At 50.2% G+C, this 14,787-nt stretch overlaps 1 protein-coding gene across 2 annotated transcripts in view; it reads left to right on the top strand.

Moving 5' to 3' along the window:
- The window catches only part of PARVA (parvin alpha), a 170,619-nt gene that overhangs the window by 106,372 nt on the left and 49,460 nt on the right, over positions 1–14,787 (top strand). For both annotated transcript variants that reach the window (XM_051824848.2, XM_051824857.2), the window contains exons 2-4: positions 10,289–10,378; positions 10,461–10,531; positions 13,877–13,979. In XM_051824848.2, the coding sequence (XP_051680808.1) occupies positions 10,289–10,378; positions 10,461–10,531; positions 13,877–13,979 (264 nt within the window). The remainder of the gene's footprint in view (positions 1–10,288; positions 10,379–10,460; positions 10,532–13,876; positions 13,980–14,787) is intronic.

The raw sequence follows: 14,787 nt of genomic DNA, 5'->3' as shown, positions 1-14,787 counted from the left end.
CCTGCCTTCGGATCAACGCAGTGCGCTAGCTGTAGCAGCCATTGGAGGGTGAACCAACGGTAAAGGAAGATCTTTCTCTCTGTCTCTCTCTCTCTCACTGTCTAACTCTGCCTGTCAAAAAAAGTAAAAAAAAAAAAAAAATTCTATTGCAAGCTCCATACTTGTCTGTAGCATATCTGGGCACAACAGTATTGGCACGCATGGAATGGGAAGTTGGCTCCACTTTAATTTTTCAGCCGGAATTGTGTAAATTGAACCAGTTGAAATTCAGTCTGTGCTGTTGGCTATTGTTTGTGCTGTTAGTCATTGGTTCTTTTTACTCAGGACATGAACAAGGTTAATTTTTTCTTTACAAATTGATGTGGATGGTGTGCCACCACTGCAGGCTTCATCTTTGACATCACCTTGTCTCTCTTAAAAGAGGTAGCCAATTGTAATGTGCTGATTTCTCTGGGGAATTGTCCCTGTAAGCTATTCTAAAGGCATCAGTGATTTCAGCATTCTTTCGCCCAAACTTTGATGTCCATCCTAATTTCAATTTTAGCAGAATTCTTGTTGGTGTGATAGGGATTACAAACTGGGCATCCTGTCCTTCCTCACATGTGAAACTAGAGATTGTTCATATATGTTTTAAGGGTTAGTATGAGTTGATTGAAATCCATGCACAGTTTTTCATAATTCATGTTTTCCATGAACTTGGAGAAGACCCCTCGTATACTATGTTTACAGTAATTTTAGATTTACAGACAAATGCCAGGATGGTATAGAGAGTTTCCACGTATCCCATACTTGAGTCCCCTCTTAATAACATCTTACATTGATACGGTACATCTGTTCTAGTTAGTGACCAGTGTTGATGTATTATCACCAACAAAAGTGTAGTTTGTTCGTGTGCTCTTAGTTCCTCCCTAATGGCGTCTCTCTATTCCGGGATGCCATGTTACACTGTGTCATGCCATCTACATAGGCTGCCCTTGGCTGTGACAGTTTTTTAGACTTGTTTTGTTTTTCAGACCTTTTGAGAAGCATGGACAAGCATTTTTTAAGGATGCTCTCCTATTGGACTTTGTCTAATGGTTTCCTCATGATGGGGGTAGGATTATAGGTTGTAGAAGAAGACAGAGGTGAAGTGCTGTTTCCCTCACCTCAGCATAATGTATAGCGTCGGTGTTGATCCTGATGCCTGGCTAACGCAGTGTCTGGAAGACTTTTCCACTATGAAGTTGTTTTTCCTCCTTTGCATGCAGTGCTCTTTGGGAGGAGGTCAGTGTGCATAGCCCACATACAGAATGGGGAGTTGTGCTCCCCCTTGAGAACAGGGGATCTACAGAAACGATTTGGAATTCTGTACAGATTGGTCTCTTTGTCCCCACTCAATTTATTCTTCAATGTATATCTGTATGGGTTCATGGGTATTTATTTCACACTTGGGTTACACCATTACTACTTTATTTTGTTGCCCAAATTGTTCTAACTTTGGCCAGCTCTTTCAGTTGGCCTTTGGTGTCCCTTTGTCTTTTGTAATTATTCATTTGCTTTTGAGTGCTTCCTTACTTTCTGGCTCCCAGCTCATCTGGTATATTTCTTCTCCAGTCCTAGGATCATTTTTCCTAGGAACCCTGGTTCCTTTTACTGGTAAATGGGATTAGAATAAAAAATTTGGGCTGTAACCATGGTTATTACTATTGGGCTATCATTTCTTCTAAGTGCTGTCAGCTAACACAATAAAGAAATATGTATGTATGTATGTTCTAACTCATGTGTTTACACATGCGTCTAAATGTGTCTTCATGGAACCATCTGTGTCTGCTTTAGGCTTGATAGGAGTTCTGACTCATGTCTCCAACCCTAATCCATCTCTACCTGTATCATCATAGCCTTCTCCCCTTGTTCATCTGTAACCTTCTGCTTACACAGTAAAAAAAAAAAAAAAAAAAAAAAAAAAAAGAAACAAAAAACAAAAAACTGGCTTGTACCACCCACCGCCCATTTTCTTGTTTAATTCTAGCATTATATGCACAGCAATATAAGAATTGTTAACCCGAGCCTCTGTGGGAAACAACTTTTATCACCTATATACAATGCTTGGGTGTAGTTCCCTGTGCTTTTGGTCTTACAGGCTTCACTTATTCCCAGAGAAGTTTAAATCGGCTCCATTTGCCTCACACCTTCAATGAGATTATCCCTCATGTTCCATTTATTAATCTTAATTCTTATTTGAAAGGCAGAGTAAGAGAAAGGGAAGGGGGGAGAGCAGGAGGAGGAGAGAGAGAGACAAGAGAGATGGAGAGAGGGAAGGAGGAAGAAGGAGGGAGAGTGGGAGGGGAGAGGGGAGAAGAGGGGAGGAGACAAAAGACAGTAATGCCATTCAGGTCTCCTATAAGGGTAGAAGGGACCCAAATACTTGAGCTATCATCTGTTACCTCCCAGGGTGCACATTAGCAGGAAGCTGGGTCAGAAGAGGAGGCCAGACTTGAACCAGGCACTCTATGATGTAGCCGATGGGTGTTCCAAGTGGCAGCTTGACTCACTGCACCACAGCACCTGCCCCTCTTACATTTTAATAGGTTTAGACTCTTGTCAAGCCTTTATTCCACCCTTGGATTTCCTGACCTTCTAAATATAAACACTTGTGAAAAAAAAATTGCCTGCTTTAAGGTTTGCTCCTTGTGTTATAAAGTTCTATGGGTTGATAAGTGCATAATACTATATATCCACATTACGGTACAATACAGAAAAGTTTCAGTGTTTTGACAACCTTATGTACTTTGCCTAGTCAACCTACCACCAAGCCCCTGGACACCATCTTTTAACTCTATATAGTTTCACCTTTTCCAGAATGTCATACAATTAGAATCATAGTGTGTAGCCTTTTCAGACTAACCTTTCTGCCTTAGAAATATGTATGTAAGTTTCGGTGACTCTTCACGGACCGATAGACCATTTCCTTTTTTCTTTTTATTTATTACTTATTTTCATTTTATTTGGAAGGCAAAGAAACAGAGGCAGACAGAGGAAGACCTTCCATCTGCTCGTTTGTTACCCAAATGCCCACAATAGCGGGGCCTGGGCCAGATCAAAGTTGGGAGACCAGAACCGGATCCAGGTCTCCCACACTGGTAGCAAAGACAAGTGTTTGAGTCATCAGCTGCTCCCTCCCAGGGTACACATTAACAGAAAGCTGGGATTGGAAGTGGAGCAAGGGCTTGAACCCAGGCACTTGACATGGATGCAGATAGCACTGTCTTTATCACTGAACAATACTTCGTTATAAGGATGCTGTACAATTTATCCATTCACCTATTGAGAGGTATCTTGGTCGCTTCTAGTTTGGGTGATCATGAGTAAAGCAGCCATAAATACTCACATGCAGGGTTTTGTATGAATGTGTTCTCAGGTCAGTTGGGTAAATACCTAGGAGCACGACTGATGGATTGCAGAGTAGAACAGCAGCTTTGCGAGAAAGTACCAGACTGTTTTCCAAAGTGGCTGCCTCATTGTGTGTTCCCACCAGCAGTGTTGCTCCGCAGCCTTGCAAGCACCGTCAGTTTAATTCTAACCATTCTAATAGGTGTGTAGGGACAGCTCATCATTGTTGCTTCTCCTTCACTCGAGACAAGGGGTGATGAACATTTTCTTACGTGTTTGCCTTCTTCTCATCTTTCTTTGGTGCCAAAACTGTTCTTGTCTTTCACCCATTTCACAACTGAATTGTTTCCTTGCAGTTCAGCTGTAAGAGTTCTTTTTATATTTTCCATGCAAGTCTTACCAGGTAGGTGTTTTGCAAATATTTCTTCTCCGTCTGTGGCTTGTCTTTTCATTGACAGAGTAGAAATTTTTAACAAACTCTCACCGATTTTTCTTTTCTGCCTGGATTGTACTTTTTTCTGTTATATCTAAAAACTCATTTCCAAACCCTACATCACGTAGTTTTCTCCCATTTTTTTTTCTGGAAGTTTTACAGTGTTATGTTTTCTGCTTAGATACTTTGAGCCTTGTGAGAGGCATACAGTATGTGTCTGGCTTCAGTTTCCTTGGGTAGACTCGAGTGGTTCCAGCAATATTTGTTGAAAAGCCTGACCTTTCTGCATTGAATGGTCTTTGCTCCTTCATCAGAGAGATCAGTTGACTTTATTTGTGTGGATTTGTTTTTGGCTTCTCTATTGTATTCCCTTGATCTATGCAGGTCCTTCCTTCAAAACCTTTGTAGAAAATGGAATTAAAACATGATCATTTTGGTGCAAATTTCTCTCATCAGGGTTTTCTAATCTTCTGCATGTCAATTCTATACATATTTTGGTAAATGTGTACCAAGGAATTGCATTTTTGTGCTACTATAAATGACATTGTTTTTGATTTCAAATTCCAGTCATTTACTGCTAGTTTATAGGAAATCAACTGACTTTGGTCCATTAACCTTGTATCCTGCAACCTTGCTGTAATTGCCTATTAGTTCTAGGAGTTTGAGGGAGGGGGTTGTTTTTGTTTTGTTCTGTTCTGTTTTGTTTTTATGGTTGATTCTTTAGGATTTTCCACAATCATGTCATCTTCAAACAAAGACAGTTTTTCTTTCTTTCTTTCTTTCTTTCTTTCTTTCTTTTTTTTTTTTTTTTTTTTTTGACAGGTAGAGTGGACAGTGAGAGAGAGAGACAGAGAGAAAGGTCTTCCTTTTCTGTTGGTTCACCCTCCAATGGCCGCTGCGGATAGCACGCTGCGGCCGGTGCACTGCGCTGATCTGAAGCCAGGAGCCAGGTGCTTCTCCTGATCTCCCATACAGGTGCAGGGCCCAAGGACTTAGGCCATCCTCCACTGCACTCCTGGGCCACAGCAGAGAGTTGGACTGGAAGAGGAACAACTGGGACAGTTCTAGCCCCTGACCGGGACTAGAACCCAGTGTGCCGGCGCCGCAGGCGGAGGATTAGCCTATTGAGTCGCGGCACTGGCCGACAGTTTTATTTCTTCACTCTCAGTCTGCATTTCTTTTATTTCTTTCTCTGATCTTATTAAATAGGCACCATAAGAGGAGAGACTCTTCTCAGTATCGGGGGAAAAGCATCGCTCTCTCTGTTTAGGATGATGCTAACCGTGGGTTTTTTGGTAGATGTTCTTTCAGATTGATTTTTCACATGGAGAATTGTTTGGGTTTGCTTTCCCAACAATATTGTCTTCAGCTGCCAAGAGCTTCTGTGGGTGCCCTGGAGCCATTTAGAAACTAAGGGAGCCTTGGTAGCCTTCAGGAGACCAGAAATTAATCATCGGAGTCCCGATAAGGATGCAGAGCAGCCCAGACATCTGACTGGGGAGGACGTGGCCGCTCTCTGCCTGCCCTCCCTTGGTGAGGACGTGGTCAGGAGTCCTGTAAGTGCCTGTAGCTCTTCTGTTCCTCATGGAGAAAGGAGGGAGAAACTACCCTTCATTGCCCATCTCTCCCACTCATCCATCAACTGCGTAATTCTGTTATCCCCACGTATCAGTTGGGAAGTTTGAGCACCAAGTTCCGGAAACACCTGCTCTTCCGGCCGGAAGAATAAGGGAACTTATCTCAGCTCTTACACAAGACACATAGACCTGTGGTGGCTCCAGGGGTGGGCGCTCAACAGATGGCCCCAGTAAGGACCCCCTTCTTTCTTTCTTCTCTGCCAGCCGAGCATATTAGGGTCTTCCTTAGGCTAAGTCACCTCCTGGCTACAAAATGGCTGCAACAAACCCGGGTATAACATGCAGATATGGTCATGTTCGGAAGGAGAAAAATGCCTTGTCTTCCTTGGGTCTTTCTTTATAATGGAGAAAAACTATTCCTAGAAGCTGCTCAAAGTTTCTTCTCACAGTGCATTGACAGGAGTTAGATCCCATGACAGTACTTGAGCCAATCAGTGCCACAGTGGTTGGTCATTGTGGCTGGTTTAAACCAGTGGGGATCTGGCCTTGAGGCATAAGCAGGTGGGGTGTGTGCTGGAGCCCGGGGTTTCTTTGAGCAGAAAGGAGGATAGTGTCAGGGAGGCCGCCGGCAGTGTCCCCGATACCCTAGCATTGAGGAGAACTGGCTTCTACCGACCTTCAAGGGGGTGGAATCAGAGGCTCCCACCCATGAAAACCAAAGAGCGGTCAAGTCTCAGACTTCGTGTACTGGTCGGTCCACGTGCTTCCCGCTGCCCAGTGCTGCTCTGGGTTGAGCTGCGCTTCCAGGAAACTAAAAGCCCCTGGCTGGGGAGAGGGGTGTGGAGATGCACGAGAAGTAGACCCAGCCTCCTGGCCCTCCCAGCCGGCCCTTGAGCTGAGCGCTGAATCTGCCCATTAAGTTATGACTAATGGCGCTGCGTCCCCACGCGCAGACCTGGGATGAGATTGTTCACGGAGGCTCAGTGATAAACATCGTGTTCATATTCGATTCAATTGCGAAAATTCAATTGCAGCTCTTTGTGTCTCCGAGCACTGCCGGGATTGGCAAGGGGCTTCTGCTGGATCCCGCCTGGGTTTAATAGAGACGGAACCTCCAGAGCAGGCGGGCTGTTTGGGCAAAGTGGCCACTAATGGGGCCCCACAGGGCAGGGGCGGGGACTGCAACTGGGCAGTTTGCATATTCACTTTTACAAACAGTTGGCTCCGAGTCAGCAGTTAATGGGATGGCAGTGATGTTCCTGTAGCAAATCATTTCCGGAAAACAACGTCTCCCACAGCAGTCCTGCCGCAGCCTTTCTTCTCAGGTTTGTCACGTCTGTGAGTGAGCAAGCAGGCAGGCAGGTCAGACCTGAGGGCCTCTGCCTGCTTTTCAGTCTGAAAGCTTTTTCCCAGGGATCGCCACGTTGCCGGGGCTGCTGCGCAGACCCACTTTGCAGAGTCCGGGCTGGGAATATCGCAAGGCTCGTCGCACTCTGGTGTATTTCAATACCTCGCTGTCCAGCGTGGCTCCGGTGCTACAGGGAAACAGGTGGCTTTTTTCCCCTTACACAATGCGAACAGGAAGTGCTGCCCAGGAGTGTGTGTGTGCACCCATCCCCACACCCACAACCACACATGCATGCACACCCACACCCATATAGACACACATGCACACAAACACACCCACACACGTGTGCACGCATGTGCACAAACCCACGTGCATGCACACATATCCACACCCACGCAGACACACTTGCCCACACACACCCATAGGTGCGCGCACACACCCATACCCACACCCACACACAGTTGCCTGCACGCACCCACACAGACACATGTGCACGCACACACACAGGGCTGTGCTAATGTATTGCTCCATGTTTTATCTCTGGGCACAAGGTCAGGGTCAGATCCTTTGGCGGGATCCTATCTCGTACACTGCTTTGGCAAAGCCTGTCTCAGCTCGTGATCCGTGCAGTGAAAAGGTACTCTCAACCATTTTGGTTAATTACGCGACAATCATTTCTTGAGTGCTTATTGTTCTCAAGGTGCAGTATTTTTAATTTTTTTGAAATTGTTTTTATAAAAATAAAAACGTCTTCAGATTTTTTTTCCTTTCCTTAAAGGAACTTATTGATCCTTTAGATTCTCGGGGCCAAGGTGCTGTGTTAAGTCCTAATGGCAGCAGCATGTTTTTGTACACCTTTTGTTCAGGGGCCAGGGACTGTGCTGAGTACTTTGTTTATGTTAACTCCCCTCATCTTCTCAACAACTTGGGAGGCGGGCGATTCTGTCATCACGCCCATTTGCAGATGGGGAAACTGAGGTACAGGGTTGGTGAAGTGGCCCAAGGTCACACAGCCAGTCAGTGGTGGACTCTGGGTTTGAATCTGGGTAGCCTGGCTCCTAGCCGCTGGACCATCTATCTCTTCGGGGATCTAATAGTGCACAAGGGAGAAGAAGTACCAGGTATCACATGGGTTATGTTCTGGTGGGCACTCAAGTAACGACACGTCATCAGCCATTATTTCAGATTGCAGTGAGTGCTCTGAAGGAAATAAAATCCCAGAGGGTGGGCCTTGGGAGGCAGCAAGTTAAACCACCTCTCAAGATACCTGCTCATCGACTCCTTTAGCAGAGTGCCTGGTTCGAGTCCTGGCACCTCCACTTCCAATCCAGCTTCCTGCTTATGCATCCAGAGAGGCAGCAGGTGGTGGGTAAAGTGCTTGGACCCCTGCCACCTAAGCAGGAGACCAGGATGGAATTCCAGGCTCCTGGCTTTGGCCTGGCCCAGCTCCAGCTGTTGTGGGCATTTGCAGAGTGAACCAATGGATAGAAGATTGTGTGTGTGTGTGACTCTGCCTTTTAAGTAAGTGAAAATAAACATCAAAAGAAACTTTAAAAGTAAATAAAATATGAGGTGGCAAGGAGCTAATCAAAGGGTCTGGCATGGAGGGAGGCAAGAAGGCCCCGAGCCACAGCAGCTTCCTCACTGGCCCTGCAAGAGGCTCAGCCTTGCACCCTCGCTGAAGCAAGACTTGACAAGCCCCGGTGGGCATGCTGTGGGAATCAAATAAGGAGAATTGGGCTGGGGGGGGGGGGGGCGGAGAGAGGGAGATCTGGAGCGAGAGCTCACCTGCAAAAGCAAGCCAACTGCTAGATCTAGGGGAGGTCGGAGAAGCAGGCATGGCAGCAGGACGCAGGTACACTCAGCCAGAGAACAGACGCACTCTGTACTCACAGGACCGGCGACCTTTGAAGGCGTCACAGCCAGCTTTCTGTTAGCTTTTTTTTTTTTTTTTTAAAGATTTATTTATTTATTTGAAAGAGTTACACAGAGAGAGGAGAGGCAGAGAGAGAGGTCTTCCATCTGATGGTTCACTCCCCAGTTGGCCGCAATGGCCAGAGCTGTGCCTATCTGAAGCCAGGAGCCAGGAGCTTCTTCTAGGTCTCCCACGTTTGTGCAGGAGCCCAAGGACTTGGGCCATCTTTCACTGCTATCCCACGCCACAGCAGAGAGCTGGATGGGAAGTGGAGCAGCCGGGACTCGAACCAGCACCCATATGGGATGCCGGCACTACAGGCCAGGGCTTTAACCCGCCGTGCCACAGCGCCGGCCCCTCTTAGATTTTATGGAGTCCTCTGAAAGGGAGGGTTTCTATGGATGTGGAGATTCTCGACTGACTGGCTGCTGTCCTGATGAATGTCAAGTGCCCACTGCAGAGGGACCAGGTGCCAGCTTCATTGTGCAAGGGGAGAGTGCGTTTCACCATCTCTGTTAGGCAGTCTCCCTCCCTGTCCAACTGCACGTTTGCTGGTGTGAAAGAACCCCTTGTGCATGGCTGCCTGTGCCTGAGAGTTCTCACATGCCTATGCTGGCAACCGAGGAGGCCAGCATCCATAAAAATAAAAACGGGAAGATGGCATATTGCTTTCTTAAGGTTGATTGCAGCTGCCATGTTCACTCTTGGAGAACCCCTCGGTGAGCGATGCCTGGAGAGGGTGGCGGTTCTGTACTTAGTTGGCAAAAGGAGTGGGGTACAAGCTGCTGCTTTTCTGGGGGGGTAATCCAAGGTCAGTGCTCACCAAGTGTTCGTTGCACAGCTGGTTTTGTGGTAGGGTTATTTGTTTGTTTTTTCAACTAAGCCTCCATGTAGGGGCTGGGAACTTGGAGGAGAGCAGGCTAGAAGTTTCTTTGGCCACTGACCTTTGCAAACTTTTCTTGACAAAGGTAGAATTTTAGGTGTCTGGGATTTGAAAACTAGAATTCACTGGGCGTCTAGGGGCGTGTCTCGTGTGCAGCAGAGGGAAACAGGCATAGCGTGGGGAGGAGCCCAGCCCCAGGTCTCACAGCTGGTGGGCACTGCAGAGCCCAGACCAGAGCCCAGGAAAGGGGCTGAAACTGACAGTCCTGAGTGGCAGCTGGGGCCGGGTGGAGAAGGGAGGGCAGATCACCAGGGCAGCCAATCCAGGAGCGAAGTCGGGGGAAGCTGGAACGGATTGAGGGTGCAAGCATAGTCCTTGTTCATCCGGTCAACAAGCAGTCACTGGTTCCCCACCCCACCCCCAGTGCCCCTGAGCTTGAGCCTTGACAGAGTGGCAGGCTGGAGACAAAAGGAGAGAGCGAGAAAGAGGTCGGCGCCCACCGCACCCCTGTGTGTTCCGTCGTCCTTCTGAGAGGGAGGTTTCTGGTTCCCAGAGGGAGATGAGTGAGGTGACACTCAGGAGAGGGCAGATTAAGGGGACAATCAGGTCCTCTCAGCTGGGAGAGGCCAGGAATCGATTGCAGGCTAGCAGCTGTCATCTAACCCGCGCAGGTTTACTCTCAGTGTCGCTATCGAACACGTGTGTTCCAGAGCGCCGGTGGGCAGGCGGCTGACGCGTGACCAGGCTCTTCCTTGTCTTCCAGTGTCCGAGCTGCAGGAGGAGGGCATGAACGCCATCAACCTGCCCCTCAGCCCGATCCCGTTCGAGCTGGACCCCGAGGACACCATGCTGGGTAACTGCGCCTTTTGTCTCTTATTGCTGGCTGAGGGCCCTCACGTGTAACCTCCCCCACTGAATGTCTTTTCTTTCTCAAGAGGAGAACGAAGTGCGAACCATGGTGGATCCAAACTCCCGCAGCGACCCCAAACTTCAGGAGCTGATGAAGGTAAGGAGAGCCGGGGGAGGCCTCAGGGGCCTCCCAGATGGCACCTGCTCCCGGCAGGTGCCCTGTGGGCCAGTGCAGAGAGGGCACTGTCATGGCGGCCCCGGCCCTCGGGCGGCTCATGGTCTCTGGCTGGACTCTGAAACATAACTATGGTGTCAGCGCGGAGAAGTGGGGACAAGCAAGCTGACACTGGCCGGGATTTGAGAATTCCGAGTCTCTCCACTGGGAAGTCCCACTGAGTGTCCGCCCCGCTTTCCAAGTGAGCAAACTCCGTCTCAGAAAAGCCCATTGGAGACGGAATTCAATATGGAGGCTGGCATGCGGTCGCCCCTCCCAGACTGTTCATTTCTCCCCGCTTCGAATGCCCTGCCCTGTGGTCTTCCCCGTCAGCCTCGCCACTCTGCAGTGAGGACAGAAAGGCACCAGGTCTCAGTGGGCTTCTCTCCCCGTGCAGATCCACACCCACCACTTTCCTGCCCAAAGCCTGTAGCCTCCCATCACCCACCCGGGGAAGCCCCCACCCCTGTCATTGGTGTTTGGGCTCCAGGCTGGCGCTACCTCCTCAACCTCGGATTGTCCCCCGCCTGGTGACGCAGCCGCACAAGACCTGCCTGTCCTAACCAGGCTGTGTCTGCTCCCAGCACTGCCCTGTGCCTTTGCCTCTGTGGGTCCTTCCTGCCTTGCATCTGAGAGTAACCTCCCGGGGCCGGCACTGCAGCGTAGGCGATGAGGACTCAGACTGTGATCTGGCATCCCATGTGGGCGCTGGTTCGTGTCCTGGCTGCTCCACTTCTGATCCAGCTCCTTGTTAATGACTGGGAAAAGCAGCAGAAGACGGCCCACATGCTTGGGCCCCTGCTACCTATGTGGGAGACCTGGAGGAAGCTCCTAGCAACCTGGCTTTGGCCTGGCCCAGCCCCAGCCATTTCAGCCATCTGAGGAGTGAACCGGTTGATGAAAGATCTCTTTCTAACTCTAACTTTCAAATAAATCTTTAAAAAAATAAAGAATGTCCCTTCCTCCAGGAAGCCCTCCTTTGACTCGAGCGCAATCCCTCAGCCCCTCTGGGTGCTGCCATGGTCCGTTTAGTTCTGCCGTTGTGGCCTCCACATGACACTGCACCTGCTCCTGCTCTTCTCTGCTTCCTTCCCTCAGTGGTGAGCTTCCTGGGATTAGAGACGTCTGTCTTTCCTTCATGGCTGTACCCCTAGGATCTGGCACAGGCTGTCGCATGTAGCAGGCACTCAACAAACACTGGCTGGCTGGGTACAGGGAGGCAGGAGGAGGGGTGGGTGAGCAGATGGGAGGAATCTCAGGCTGTTTAGAAGCAGGATCAGGGTCTCGTCTCTTTGGCAGAGGCTTCCTCGGTGGAGCGAACCCAGCGCAGGGTTGGGCCATCCCACCAGGGACAGAGACAGACGCAGTAAGCGTCTGTTCCCTGCCCACGTCTGTGCCCTTCTGCCAGAGTCCCAGGGAGAGCAGGGAGAAGGCAGCTCAGGCTGGGCCCCTGCAGTCCCTCACACCCAGGGGCCATAACCCGAGGCAGCAGGTGAGCTGGGTTGTGATGCCAGGCATCTCGCTTTTGCCTGGCACAGTCTGTGCTACACTGTGGCTGGCTGTCTGGCCCAGTACCCCCCCGACCCCTCACCATGCTGTGTGGGGAGAAGCTGGGATGGCTGTGGGTTGAGGCCCTGCCGGCCACAGGACATCTCAGGGGCACCGGGAGAGAGCTCAGCCCTAGACTTGCTCACAGGATGCTCACTGCACTGGCAGGTGTGCACTCCTGCGGGCCCGGGAGACCCCTGAGGGTGCAGCCATGGCCAGAATGGGCACTGACCTCCCAGACTGCACCCGTGCCATGTGAGGAGGTGGCAGTGGGTGGTGCACGTTGCTGCCCGGGGACCTGTGCCCTGGGTGCTGTCCTCGGGCACAGCGCCGCACGCAGCCCAGGATACCTCCTCACTGCCGGGGTGAGGCTGCTTCCACCACCCTGACTTCGCAGTCTCCTGGGCAGTCCCTGGTCTTTGTTTGCATCTTTTTAAGCACAAGCATTTCTGCAAGCCCCCCTCATCCCTGCTCCCCCCTTACCTGCCCCAGCCTGGGTGGGGCCTCTCCTCTGCTGTCCCACAGCAGCCTCAGGATTCAAACCCTGTGTGCTGTAATCCTTCCATTAACTGGTTTCCCTCACCTCTCACAAGCTCCACCAGGACAGGGACTTATGGCATTGGATCCAAGGTAGGGCCTGGTATACAGTAGGTGTACAATAGTGACCATCCCTTTGCCTTGTGACAGTGGGATAGTGTACTGGGCCCACGGGCTCCTTCATCCATCCCTGCCTGCCCGGGATGGACACCCTGCCCATACTGCCTGCATTGCAGAGGCAAGGGTTTATGCTAACACAGAGAAGTCAAACATCAGAGGTGAGGTTGGTCCCTGGACATGAGACCATGGAAAAGGCAGACGGAAGGGGTTTGCTGAGGCTGCTGGGCGGGGGAGGGCCCTGAGGACACATCCTGGGGGAGAGAACTCTTCTGTATCTGGACTGTGGGTCACACAGCTGTGTGCGATGACCAGGACACAGCCTGCTGGATTGTACGTAGATGACATCTTACTAGGTGAAAAAAGGAACAAAGAAAAGCAGTGTCCAAGTCTCACTTTGGCTACCTGAGACGGAACTGAGGACAGGTGCCTCTCGGGGGTGTCGTGTGGATCAGTTACACAGCACACAGTAAGGCTTCAGGTCACAGCTGCTTCAGAGAGACAAGGGAGAGGATAGTGCAGTGCCTGGTGCATGGCGGCTCAGGGTGGAGACAGAACACACGTGTGTGTGGGAGTGAGCTGGACCAGGGCCCGCTCAGCTCGGTGACCATGGGCAGATCTGTCTTTCTGTGCGGGTAACCTCTTCTGCACACCTGACCAACTGCCCTAACTGGACGGTGCCTTGTTATTAACAAATCTGCCTTCCATTCAGTATTTGTCCCTTGTTCTTTTCCGCCCCCTATTGTGAGATAGACTTTCATGCTCAGTTTTGCACGTTGGGAAGCAGAGGCTCGGAGACGATGCTAGCTCACCTCAGATGCGTAGATCGTGGAGGTGCACACAAGCACAGGTCCATGCAAGACAGAGGAGCAGAGGTGCGCACACACCCCTAGATGACAGCTGAAAAATGATCAGGGCCACTGCGGCTGGCCGTCACAGCTGCCTGTCCGTGCATTGAGTTGTGTGGATAAATATGTTGCTTTTACAACCTGCAGTTTGTTTAGCTTTCAGTTGTCCCAGGTAACAAGGCTGGCCTGGAAGAAAAGACCCGCTGATCTTCGGTTCGGTTCTCTTCTCTCTCCGCAGGTTTTAATTGACTGGATTAATGACGTGTTGGTTGGAGAAAGAATCATCGTGAAGGACCTGGCTGAAGATTTGTACGACGGACAAGTCCTGCAGAAGCTATTCGGTAGGAGGAGGCTGAGTGGCGCGGGGGTCGTGTTTAATCAGCAGGGCATGGTTTGCTTACTGCTAGGTAGGCATTGTGGTTCTCAGTCACAGCTGCTTACCTGGAAGTGGACATGGGAATGGGGAGAGTGTGAGAGACCAGATCAGTTTCCATGTCTTCTTGGAAACTGACCTGAATGAGTTGTAGTCACAGCTCCTCTGCTGGGGAGCTGGAAATAGGCCCCACCCTCTCTAGAAAAACTTTCAGTTTGGGGCCTGCCTGTGGTCAGTCCCATATGTGCATACTGGCAGGTGTTCTGTGACCTACCAAACTGTGTATGTGAGCTCCTCTGGAATCAGTGAACACGTGGCTTTTTTTTTTTTTTAATTTTTTTTAATATTGATTCAGGCCGGTGCCATGGCTCAATAGGCTAATCCTCCACCTAGCAGCACCAGCACACCGGGTTCTAGTCCCGGTTGGGGCGCCGGATCCTGTCCCGGTTGCCCCTCTTCCAGGCCAGCTCTCTGCTGTGGCCCGGGAGTGCAGTGGAGGATGGCCCAGGTGCTTGGGCCCTGCACCCCATGGGAGACCAGGAGAAGCACCTGGCTCCTGCCTTTGGATCAGCGCAGTGCGCCAGCCGCGGCGGCCATTGGAGGGTGAACCAACGGCAAAAGGAAGACCTTTCTGTCTCTCTCTCTCTCTCACTGTCCACTCTGCCTGTTTAAAAAAAAAAAAAAAAAAAAAAGATTGATTGATTTGAAGGCAGAGTTATAGAGAAGCAGAGAGAGAGGCTGGGGGGGGTGGGGGAGGGTCTTCCATCCGCTGGTTC

Source organism: Oryctolagus cuniculus, chromosome 1 (assembly GCF_964237555.1).
Source record: "Oryctolagus cuniculus chromosome 1, mOryCun1.1, whole genome shotgun sequence".
Lineage (NCBI taxonomy): Eukaryota > Metazoa > Chordata > Mammalia > Lagomorpha > Leporidae > Oryctolagus > Oryctolagus cuniculus.
This window is presented reverse-complemented; position numbering and strand designations above follow the sequence as displayed.